The following is a 13386-nucleotide window of genomic DNA, read 5'->3' as shown; positions in this document are numbered from 1 at the left end:
GTCCGATTATTATCGAGCAAAGATATGCGCCGGCCTACGAGTTTATTACCGCAATAGATGAAGTGCAAGATCGAAACCCTTGGTATTATGATATCTGAAACTTCTTGGAAAATGAGGTTTATCCACCAGGAACAAACGTCAAAGATAAGAGGGCAATACGGCGAATGGTCGTTCAATTTATCATCTGCGGGGGTAAGTTGTACAAAAGGGGTCATCTGGGAATGCACAAGCTGTGTGTTGACGCAGAAGAGTCGAAGCGTCTAATGGAGGCCATCCATGGGGGAGAGTGTGGAGTGCATATGAGCGGAGTAAGCTAGCCTGGAAGATTCTCAAGCAAGGTTACTACTGGTCTACCATGGAGGAGGATTGTATTTGTTTTGTTCGGCGATGTCACAAATGCCAAATTCATGCAAATCGCATAAATATCCTGCCGTCGAAGCTATACAACATGACTTCACCATGGCCTTTCTCAGTCTGGGAAATTGATGTTGTCGAGGCAGTTACGCCGAAAGGCTCGAATGGGAATAAGTATATCCTGGTGGCAATAGACTATTTTACAAAGTGGGTCGAAGCCCAATCCTATGTAGTGCTGAAAGCATCGCATGTAGCCAAGTTCATCAAGAATAACATCATTTGTCGTTATGGGGTCTCGAATGAGATCATTTCAGACAATGGCTCCCATTTCAAAAGAGAAGTGATCGACTTGTTGGAGAAACACAACGTGGCTTTTCATAAGTCATCTACATATCGGCCGCAAACCAATGGAGCTGTTGAGGCCGCCAACAAGAACATTAAGCACATTTTGTAGAAAATGGTTGAGACATATCAGGACTGGCTAGACAAATTGCCATTCACTCTCTGGGGCTACAGAACTTCAATTCGGACATTTATTGGGACAACTTCGTACTCTCTGGTTTATAGGATGGAAGTTGTTCTGCCGATTGAGATAGAGGTTTCGTAGTTGCTAGTTATGGCTGAGTGCCAGATAGCGGAAGCAAATTGACAGCAGAGCAGGTTCAAGGAGCTAATGCTGTTCGATGAGAGGAGGCTGAAAGCACTGTACCATGTTCAAGGATATCAACGAAGGATTGTCCGGGCCTTTAACAAGAAAGTTACGTCTCGGAATCTTAAGGAAGGGGATTTGGTGCTGAAAGACAATCGAGCTCCCATCCATGACCCTAGGGGCAAGTTTAGACCCAATTAGACTGGTCCTTACGTTATCAAGACCATCTGGTCGGGTGGAGCTGTCATTCTTATGGACCTAGATGGCCTAGAATTTTCCTAACCAATCAACATGGACAAGTTGAAGAAATACTATCTTTGAGTGGCTCGCTAGGCCGAAAACCCAGAAGGGCGACCTAGACAAAAGTTAGAGCACAAGAAATTAGAAAGAAAAAAAATTGAGCTCGCAAGGTTGAAAACCCAGAAAGGGCGGCCTTGACAAAAGTTAGAGCGTAAAAGGAAAGCGTTAAAACCTGAGCGAACCCGAATTGAACTACGTAAGGCCTGATTTCCATCTTCGAGATACGTAGGCAACTTCATTCTGAAGTCTGGCTGTAAACCCTTCTAAATCAACTGTGTCCATGTGATTGTTCAAGGCATCTTTGTCTACTCATTATCTGAAAGATCAGTTGTGATCCTTACCTCCTAGATTGTTCCCCAACCTCTTTGGACACAAACTTACACCCATTGCTATCATGGCCTAACCTCCTACACGCATAACAGAAGTCCGATAGTTTTTTGAACTTGTAGGATATCCAAATATCATTACCCTCTAATGGTATTTTAAGCTAGAAACCTCTAGGTAAGGGCTTAGTTGTGTCAATCTCCACTCAAATACGCAAAAAGCTGCGATACAACAACAACCCCTCTATATGAGCTTCTACCCGAATCAGACGCCCTACATGGTTTCCAATGATCTCACCGTTTTGCTTAGTGAGCTTGTTAAAGGGTAGGCCATGGGCTTGAACCTAGAACTGGCACCACTTGAAATCGGTCTCTTCCATGGTTTGTCCTGCGATTAGAGGTCGAAGAACTAACAAAAAACCTATAACTAACTAGGGACTATCCCTTAAGATTTTATTATGGTCTTCTCCATCAGTGAATTAGCATTACGAATAGCTCACCTCAAATTCGCTAAGCATTACGAATAATGTTAGTAACAACACTCTTATTCAGTGGTTTAGAAGCCAGCACCTTCCCAAGGAGACAGAGGTGGGATATACCTTCATTCTCACCCGATCCTTCTACGGCCAAACCATCCAACTATGAAAGCTCTATCGTATTAAATGCCATAGATAGGTAGAGAAAGGGGAGGTTGACGGAGTAATGTCTGGGTACAAATTTTATCTAGGTTGAGTAGGGGATGGTGAAGGTTAGACTGAGAAAGAGAGAGAGAAAGAGAGAGAGAGAGAGATATGGAGAGAGAGATGTAGGGGCAGGTAAAGATTGGGGTTAACAAGGAAGAATGGTGTAGAGACATGTATTATTTGGATTGGGTATGAGATGGTAAGGGTTAGACTGAGAGAGAGGGAGAGAAAGGATAAGGCATGTAAAGATTGGGTTTAGAGATGGAGCTAGGCAAACAGGGATAAGAGAGGGGCTGTGTGAGAGGAGGGGAGAAAGAGCCAGTGAGGTGGAGAGGAAGATGATGTTGTTGATAGCTTGGGATGAATCTAGGAAAAACTGTACTAGGACAGAGAAGCTCTCATCCTAGAGAGAGAAAATTTGTCCTTAAGTGGCTCTTGGGAGAGAGTAAATTTTTAGGGATAGATATTGTCACAACACCCATGCTGTCAAACCATGTGAGATTTGTTCCGACTATATTTTGATGATCCGAGCCGTTTATATTATCGGGTTCGTTGAGTATATCTTTCATATGAAAAATGAAAGTAATCAAACAAGCATAACCCTATAATCAAGCTGAATAATAATTATAAGAATTTATCAAAATCATACTAATCATTTATTTTTCTTAAATATAAACGTGATCTTATTATGGGTCACATATGTCTAATTAACTTAATTTTTTTTCTTAGATGATCTACTCAACAAACCTTACATTATGAACGGTTCAAATTATTAAAATAAATTTAGGACCAGTGTTATTAAAAGCGATAAGCGCACCAAGGTGCCAAGGTCTCCTAAGGCCTTAGGAGCAATGCGCAAGGCAAGGCGCGGGCTTCATTGAAGTAAGGTGCACCATGGCAGGTTGAAATAATATGATTTAATGAGACATATAAGCAAAAAGCTAACTGGTATAACATAAATAAAATGAAGTATTAAACATTTTAAAAAATAAATACCAACAAATATCACTATTTTAACATATACAAATGAATATGAACATGCATTTCAAAACATAAAACACGAATATCCATGATCTAAAGGTCAACTAATAACAATATTTCAAGTTTAAGCATGCATTTCAAAACATCAACAAATTATACCAACAAAACATCACGTCTTTGCTTCTGTTTATCCAATGAGGATCTAACAATCATCATCATCCTCAATATCAACAGCACTCAACTCATAATCTTCTTCTTTATCATTGGATTTGTATCCTTCTACATCTTCCTCTTCTGTCTCCTTTGAATCTGTCTCTTTTTGATCTATCAATTGACATGCATTTGATGATCTAGAACCCTTTGGCCTTGTCCTCGACGTCGATGGTGTCTTTGAAGTTGTTGATCTAGTTCTCTTATTTCTTTCCTGAACTCTAGAAGCTTTAGCAACATCACCCCACATCAAACTTTCATCATCAAACACATTATCGTTATCTTCATTCTCTTCTCCATCCATCCTCCCAACCAACCACTCATTGCTTTCATCAATATTTGTTAAAGTGATGGGATCAAGTGTGTCACGCATATCATATCGACATCTCAATTGTCACTTGTACTTAATAAATACCAAATCATTGAGAAATTGTTGTTCCAACCTATTTCCTTTTTTGCTGTGGAGCTACAAGAATAAGAGAATGTATTAAAATTTGCCATATGAGAAGAAAAAATGACAAAAAAAAAAAAAGGAAAACAAAGAAGAGGAATTCACCCAACTTTAGGTAGATGCTCAAATGCTCAAATACACTCCAATTTCTTTTATAACCAGATGCACTACAGGTTAAGCTAAGAACTTTTATGGCAAACTTTTGCACATTTGGCGTTGAAGAACCATATGCAGACCACCAATCAGTTGTGAATTGCAACTAATTTTAGCACAACTAGAAACTTTTGATTTAATCTAGAAGCATGAAAAAGTAAATGGTGTAAAATGGATTACTTGGTGCCCTTGTCATTCTCCACCTAATTGCTAGTGGCATCGCAAAGAGACCTTCAGATTTCTATAAATACTCATTTCTTGAGTGATTTTATCTTGAATCTCAGTGCCTCAAACCAAACTTGACACAACCTTGACACACACTTAAACAACCCTGACATGATTTCAATATCATGCACAATACTTGGATTAGCATAAAAGAACTTTGGATTCAAAAAAATGGCCAGTTGCATAAAGAGGTTGATGCAATTAGATATTCTACCCATTGTCAATGATTTCAAAGATGTTCTTGTATTTTTCTTCTTTTTCATTAAATGACTTTGCAATACTTTCTTTAGCCCTATCCATAGCCTCATAAATGTATCCCATGACAGGCTTTTTCTCAGAATCAACCAACCTAAGCACGTGCACAAGTGAACCTGAGACCTTGAGAGCATAGACAACTAGATTCCAAAATGATGGCATCAACATAATCTGTGTTGCTTGCTTACCCTTTGGCTCCTTTGCCCATTTGAAGCTTGTCCATTCCTTCGAAGTGAACATCTTTCTCAAGCTATTTTTTTGTTGATGAATCCTAGATAGAGTGAGAAAGGTTGTTGCAAATCTTGTATTTGCAAGCTTGACCAAATTCTTTAACTGTTTAAATATCCTCATCATATTCAACACACCTGGACGGTTATAAAAATAACTGTGTACCCGAATAGCCCTATCAAATGTCTTCTTCATATGTGGCAATTTGAAAATATCTTCCAGTATCAAATCCAAGCAGTGAGCAATGCATGGTGTCCAAAAGAGGTGCGGTCTCTTTGCCTCCAAAAACTTACCTATTAAAATTATAGAAACAAAACATAGAAGATTATTTAATGACAACTAAACTAACTAACTAACTAGTAAGTACATATTTTTTAAGAATCAAGACAAAAGATTCTTACCAGCCAACACATTAGTTGAGGCACTATCTATGATAATTTGGACTATGTTAACTTCTCCAACATCATCCACAAACTTGTCAAGTGATTCAAGGAGTTTTTCCCCATCCTTTGAGTAGCTTGAAGCATTGATGGACTCAACAAACATAGTTCCTCTAGGACAATTGACTAAAAAATTAATCAAAGTCCTCCCACTCTGCGAAGTCCATCCATCTGACATCAAGGAACACCCATATTTCACCCATTCCTCTTTTTGAATCCTCATTAACTCATTTGCCTGACTCAACTCTTTCTTCATATATGGAACCTGCACTTCATGGAAACTAGGAGGTTTCATACTAGGACCGTACTGCCCAACAGCTTCAACCATTGGTCCAAAGCTGTCATAACTAACTGCATTAAAAGCTATACTTGCATCATATATCCACCTTGTAATTCTCATCATTGCTCGGTCTATTAATTTTTCATTATAAGGATCATTGTGATCAATTGTTGTTTGTTTTCCTTTTTTATTTTGCACCACAAAATTAGGATTGGGTGTGTAGAATACATCCATGGGCCCCTTTGTCTTCAACCTTTTTGATCTAGCAAATGAACTATTTTGATTGCTTGGCAATGATTTACCACTTGGTCCACAAGGCCGATGAATCTCAAAAGCAACGTCATCTTCATCCTCTTCAAGATCATTGTTCATCTCATCAAAATGAGGCAACAAGTTAATTTGCTCTTTCATTGTTTTCTTGTTTCTCATATACTCTTTTATCTCTTCCTATACATCAGGCGGACATTTTTGACAAGCTATGACATTCCTTGAACCACTAACAACGTGTTGGTTGGCTCTATAAACTCCTCCATTAGATACCTTACCATAAAAATTACACTTCAATTGATTTGGGTTCTTAGGATCTAACTGATGTGCATATTTCCATGCAGGATCTTTTCTTACACCTTCAGATGCCATCTAAATCATAAAAGTAGAGAAGAAAAAAAGCAATTCAGAATAAATATTTAATCAATAGAGCAGTCCAGAGAAGAAGACATGAAAAAAAGAAAAGAATAAGAGAAGTAGAAAATAAAAGAAAAAGAAGAAGAAGGCAACATGGGTATAAGCAGAAAATAAGAGAAGAATTGACAAAGAAGAAGAAGAAGAAGAAGAGAAGAATAGATGGAGAAGAAGAAGAAGAGACTGACAAATAAACAGACAAAGAGAACAGATGGAGAGAAGATGAAAAAGAGACGAAGAAACAAAGAGAAGAATATATATGCACATTCGAAGCTCCTAGACTGAACGATGACTGAGATAGTTCAACTTCTTTGCAGATTTGCATTAGGGCTTGGTGTTTCTTCTGTCGTCGTTGATTTGGGGCTAAATCGGCAAGTATATTTGAAGAATATGATTTGCTATAGCTAACTTATGAAATTTTGGTGGTCCAATTCGAATTTAAAAAAAAAAAAAGCCCTCAAGGCTTGCGCCTTGGGCTTAAATGCGCCTTGTTCGAGTCGTGTGCTTTAATCGCGTCTTAGTGAAGTCGCCTCGCCTTAACTACTGCAAGGCACAGGAGGTGGGCATGGTTGGGAATTGGGCCTAGGCGTGCTTTTAATAACACTATTTAGGACACACCTATACCTAGGTTGAAATTTTATACATTTTAAGTATATTTAGATTAATGGATTTAAAAGTTAAAAAAAAGTTGTATATTTTTCTGATATGTTTGTTAGTGTTTAATGATTTTTTTATAAAAAAAAAAAATCATAAATTTTATACATTTTAATAACTGTTTAGATTGACAAGATTTGAAAATTGAAAAATATTAATTAAAGTATTTAAAAAAATTAACTACAAACAATAAAAGATGGATTGAAATTCAAAAATTATTTTTGAAAACTCTAAAATCAAAAAGAGTTTTAAAAATTATTTCAGAATCACTAAACCAAATGAATTTTGGATTTTCAATTTCCTAAAAATTATTTTTAGAATGTACAACCAAACAAATTTATCGGGCTTGTTTGGTTTGCTTTTGGGAGAGTTGTTTTTGAAATGTTTTTCCAAAATTTTGTTTGGTTTGTGGTTTTTCTCAAAAAATTTTGAAAATCACTTTTTCTCTTTTACATATCAATCAATCACTCTCTCTCTCTCTCTCTCTCTCCTTCTCAATCACTTTTTCTCTTACACACATCTACTAAATTACAACAAAATATCAAATGTGAAACCCCGTATTTTTGAGGTATTAATATTTTAGTGAGAGGAATTGGTTGTAGTTTGGTGGTGAGACATTTAGATGAGAATCTAACTTATTTTCTCTATTTATTTTATCTCTTTTTCTCTTCACGTCATTATTATTCATCTCCTTTGTTTTCTAATATATTGTTTTTTCATTATTCTTGGGCACCAAGTAAATTTCCTTTCTTTGAAGTTAGTACCATTGTGTGTGTATATATATATATTTGTACCTCTTATTCATCAAATCTTTTTGTACACAATATTTATGGAATTTGTACACTTAATAAATAGGAAAATCTCTCCCAAATCTTGAGCACATGGCTAGCCATCATACCTCCTAGGCTATAATCATTGTGCTTTAGTACAAACAAATCCCTTGAAATCTTGGAGCAATGATGACCTTGGTACCAATTCTATATATATACATTGGGAATATGTCCATAGTACACATATATTGAATAAAATATTCTCCATTTCCCTTCTCCATAGCCGGCCAACCTAGGAGAGTGTGAGGGATCAATTCTCAAGGCTTGTAATCATGACATTCTAGAAGCTTAAGTACCAAGTACACCCCTTTCTTGCCCACCATGTAAACTTTATTTTATTATTTTTCATTTTCTTTTGTCCCAAGTATCCTTGCCTATAAATTGAGCTCACCTTTCAACCATTTCTATCATTCTTCTTCTTGGTCCATCCATATCTCTATCTCCCTCATAATGTTCTCTCTTAAATTACAGAAATTTTGAGTTTAGATTAAGAGTGTAGTTATTTGATGAACTCTGTGTAGTTATTCTGTGTGGGAAATGTTGATTTGTCTGGCTAAATGACGTGGAAATACTCTGTACATGGATCAAGTGGACTTTGCCAATATGCTCTGTACCAATAGCCCGGATAAGCGGTTGAGCTTGGGTGAGGGGGGTGAGGCCAGTCACTAGTCATGTATCGAGTAGGACCGGGTATTTGGTTCTGGATAAATTATCATATGTCGAGTTGACTTGTTTGTGCAATTTGGTAAATTGCTTGATTATCGAATCTAATCGGTTGTGTAATTGTTGGATCTCTGTTGATTTATTTTCTGTCCGAGCCTTGTTATTCCTGCTGTATTGTATACTTCCCGAATTAATTTATTTTTTAGGCGTGGAGCAAATTTAGTGGCGATTGGAGTTGAAGCATATAAAGAGATAATTTGAGTTGGAGTTTTTTTTTTTTTAGTTCACAACTATATATTATTTTGGAGATTTGTATAATTTATGTTTTGGAGACATTTGAGTTAATTATTTATGGAGACGATTTGTATATTTGAGATTTTGAGTTATCTGCGATTATAAATTTGAGGTTGATTTGATTTATTAACGACTCGGAAGTCGGGGCGTTACATCAAATCATCCCAAACTTCCAAACTCTAAAACTATTTTCAAAATATACAACCAAACAAACCAAAAAAATTTCTAAACTCTCCCCCTAATTTTTTTTTTAAAAAAAAAAATCGCTCTCTGAAAAGCAAACCAAACACACCCATCATATTTCGTATACTAATCAAGTGGTAAGTGTGTTATTTATCAAACCCAAATGTTAATTCGAGCCTTACCCTCTTTTCTAACTTTTTTTTATTTAATTGCGAAATTCACTTGGTACATAGAGAAGTCAAAATTTCAAGACACTAGAATAGATGTCTAAGAAACAAATTTCTAAACTAGCATTTATATACAAAACCTAACAAAATATTTTTTCTTAGATACAAAACCTGAGAAAAATTAATTCAATCTATTTCAATGCAAAGAATTTCTTAGACATTCTAGATTTTGTATAGAAAACATAGATTGCTAAGAATTAATTTCTACATACAAAATCTTATTCAATCTCATCATTATTTCCATTCAATCATGCCTAACATATAATTTATCCTCCAATTTTTTCAGATACACACAAACAAACAGAGGGAAAGCAAAAGCAGAAAGAACAAAACATGAATGGAACTGCAAGTGATTTCAATTGTATGCATAAACAGCTTGAAGCTAAACCAAATCGGGAATTCGACAGTTTAGATTTCCTCCATGCGTCTTCATTCACTACATATATATATATCATTACTAAAGAAGCAATTTTTGCAACTGCTATAAGGCGTCACAAATAATAAAAATATAGTCACAAAAGACATTTTGCAACAGCTCATGCGATGGCAAATGAGAAATGAAAATGTGGGGGTGACAAATACTTTTTGCAGCCGTAAAATCTTTGCGACCACCTAACCTACTTATGGCGACTGATGTTTTTTCGTTGCATAAAAAAAATAAAAAAACAACAAAACACCGGAAGTGGTTTTTGATGTAAAACTTTCATTGCCCAATAACAAGGAGTTTATGAAAGAATCCTGTAAAGGTTTTCCACCTCTCAATCATGTAGGCAACAATGTTGATTCCAACAATCCTTGCAATTACCCACCGTAACACATAAAAAACTAGTATATGGAAACAAGAAACAGGCACTCCTTTATAGTCTTGTTACATAGTCTGGAAGGAGAGCCAGAAAAAGAGCAACAACTCTTAAGATTTTGTTTTAGCAGCTCCATCGTACGCAAAAAAGCTGAAAAAGAAATCTTCCCATCTGAAGTAATCACTCAATTATTCAACTTGGATACTCATCTTCAATGTCACACCTCCTACAGCTTCACAAATTGGAAGTGATTTAAGAAACTGTCCATGAAATTACAGACGTCTTCTGGTTCGTCAACTGTTCTCTACAAACAACAAAGTTTAAACTATCAATATGAAAACTCTGCCTTTTGTCATTCAGCCATATGAGTGGATACTTCAAATATAGGAAGAAAACAACTAGTATAGTAGTAACCTCATACATCCAAGCAAACAAGTGTGTGTGTGTGTGTGTGTGTGTGTGTGTGCGCGCGCGTGCGTGTAAGTTAGCTAATTTAACCAAATAACAAGTTGCAAATCAACCACTTGACCCTAACTTTTGGAACAAAGGTATTTATGGGGTATTCATCTTCTACTTGCATGTTCTGAGAATAGTTTAGTTATAATAATAGTTGTTTTTGTAAAAAAAATGATTCAATTATATCAATTTTTATTAATTAAAGATAACCAAACCACCCAAAAAAGGTTCTCCTTGAGTCTTGATTTCAAGTTCACAGTAATTCTGACGGGGATGCGGATTTAGTGCACTAATACCTACAAAATTGATAGTTTAGGTTGATTTCAAGTTTCAGGTTCTCCTTGCAATACCTAAAGCTAAAATCAGTAGCTCATAAGCAGGAATGCATACAACTTCGATAATAAGTTATTTTCCAATGTGGAATGTCATTGATACTTTTTGTTACAATATCTAAGAGAGAGAAAGAGATAGAGAATATTATATTATGTTGAATAATTAATGTAACAATGTATATAAGACTCCTTTATATAGGAGGAGAGAAGCCTGAGTATGATAATTCTAAGTATGGTAATGAATATAATATGGTATGTATGATAGACAGAATATATAGTTACTATATTTAACACCCCCCTCAAACTCAAGCAGGGATACCAACTTGAGTTTACTTGAGTTTGAAGAGAGAAACTAAAACATGAAATAAAACTATAAAAATTAAATAAAAGGTAAATAGATTGCAAAGTCCGAACGGGAGCGCAAAGGCACTTGAGATAGATCAAAAGCCGGAGCTAATGCCAGAAGACAGTTTATGATTGTATCAAACCGTTGTAGGAACTAGCCGGAACAAACACCGGGACAGCTTAAGGTCGTATCGGACCATGGTAGGAATTGACCGAAATCAATGTCGGAATAGTTTAAGGGGTCATATCGGATCCTTGCAAAGAAGCAATGGATGTTGAACCAACAGACGTGGTGTTGAACGGTAATGGTAACAGATGAAATTGTGTACCAGGGGGCAACTTATGAGAAAGTGCGCCAAGGGGGTGACTTGGGTGGTGCGCCAAGGGGCGGCTTAGATGATGCACCACATACGGTAGCTTGGGTTATGCACCATAGGGTAGGGCTTGGATTGTGTGCTAGGGTGCAGCTTGGGTAGTGTAACACAGGAGGCAGCTTGAGTTGTGCGCCACATGGCCAACTTAGGTGGTTCACATGGTATATCACCATACTCACCATGATATATGTACAATACCCCCCTCAAACTCAAATAGGGTTGAAGATAGAAACTTATTTGAGGTTAAAGCAGAGAAAAAGACAGAGTAGAGCAGAATGGAGATTTTCATAGGTTATATAAAAAGAAATTTGTTTTTTTTTTAATTTTAAAAAAAAATATAAAAACAATGAACATAAAGGTGGGAGTGGTGTTGTAGCACCTGTATCCTTCGAAGCTTTTGGGGAAGTGTATTCGAATCCTTTATTTTTATTTTGGAAATCTTTGGTGTTGTTGTATGCTGGTTTTGGAGGAGTATAATCCGATTTAAACTTGTTGGGTTTGGTTGTTCGTACTTGTTCTTGTCAAAAGCTCCTTGGAGACTTAGAAATTCTATTCTAGGGTCGACACCAGCCTTCCTAAGGGTCGACCCTTACCTATTGGTGAAGTTTCTGGAAGTGTTGTTGGAATATAGGATCAACACCAGTCTGGGGAGGGTCGACCCTTTTATATTGCAAAATCTGTGTGTTAGTTACTGGAAATTAGGGTCGACCCCCTCCTGTCTAAGGGTCAACCCCCTTGCTTGTTGCCAGATTGTCTTTCTACCTAAAGGGTCTACCCCCCTACCCGAAGAGTCGACCCCTGTGTGTTTTTTTTCAGATTTTTGGGGTTCGTATGGGCCCTACCTTTGGGTTTTTTTTTTGGGTCTATTATTTTATTTGACCTTGGGGCTATTTGCTACTACTATAAATAGGCCCAAACCACTTTTTCTCATTATTTTTCCTCCTCTTTTCCTTTCAAACTGTGAGTTCTTTTCTCTCTCTCTAAGACTCAAACTTTTTCACTTAAGTCTCTAGATCTGCCCACCTAGAGTGATCTTTTCACCTTGCTCCTTTGAGATTAAGTGTAAAGCTTGTCAAGGGCTACGTTTTGATCAGGGCAAATTGTTGTTTTGTCAACGCCGACTTTTGGGCTTTTCTCTCTTCTCTCTCATCTAAGCTTGAGGTAGGGATCTTTTCTACACTTCCATATGATATTTAACTTAGTTATTTGTATCTTGTGTAACAATGATGCGATTTGGAGGTGCTTAAGGCAAACCTAGAGTTTGGGCACAAAATGGAAAGAGGGGTTTTTGGGTGAAGGTGAAATAAATGCTTGAGAGGTTTGAAAATGATGTTGTATTGTGTATGATTTGATGATTTTGGCACTTGGCTAATATTTGGGGAAAAAAAGGGGATTTTACCTAATTGAATCAAATTATTATTTTGTATAAATAATGAAAATTGACATTAAAAATGTGAAATTAAAAGGGTATTGATTTGAATAGTGGGATTGGTTATGTGTTATTTCATTGTTTGATAGTTTCGAATAAACTATCTATTATGAGATTTGATATCTGTTTAGAAATAACTGTATTGGGTTATCGGTGGAGGATAACTATGATTGTTGTAGAAATTGCATGCGGATTAGGTAAATTGAAACCAATCACTTGTGTTTGTCATTGAATATGACTATATTTATGAACATTGTATATGTATGGTTATTTGGAAGTGGAAAGAGGATGTACTCCATTGTTTGAGTTTGTGATTAAACACATTGCATATGTATGTGTGATTGTTTGGGAGGAGAAAGGAGATGGACTCCATTATAATTAAGTTGGCCGGAGTGTCCTGGGTGAAAGTCCCGAAATTATACATGGGTACCTAGCCCACAGACAAAATATCCGTAAAATGGCAATTGCAGTGCTTGTATAGCCTACGTTTACATGGGTCTCGTTTGACGGCTGCCCGCTGACAAAATATCTGTAAAAGAATACATGGATCCCATTTGATGGCTGCCCGCGGATGAAATATCCGTAA

At 36.6% G+C, this 13386-nt stretch overlaps 1 protein-coding gene across 1 annotated transcript; it reads right to left on the bottom strand.

The window, feature by feature from the left end:
- Positions 1–4539: 4539 nt before the first annotated feature.
- Positions 4540–5943, bottom strand: LOC114286086 (uncharacterized). The gene is made up of 2 exons (XM_028229172.2): positions 5214–5943; positions 4540–5105 (listed from the first exon to the last, which is right to left on the bottom strand). The coding sequence occupies exons 1-2, from the start codon at positions 5941–5943 to the stop codon at positions 4540–4542; spliced, it is 1296 nt and encodes a 431-aa protein (XP_028084973.2).
- Between the last annotated feature and the right edge of the window lie 7443 nt (positions 5944–13386).

This window comes from Camellia sinensis, chromosome 7 (assembly GCF_055761805.1).
Source record: "Camellia sinensis isolate YWXY chromosome 7, ASM5576180v1, whole genome shotgun sequence".
Classification (NCBI taxonomy): Eukaryota; Viridiplantae; Streptophyta; class Magnoliopsida; order Ericales; family Theaceae; genus Camellia; species Camellia sinensis.
The sequence above is the reverse complement of the archived record's forward strand: the minus strand, read 5'-3'. Positions and strand labels throughout refer to the sequence as shown.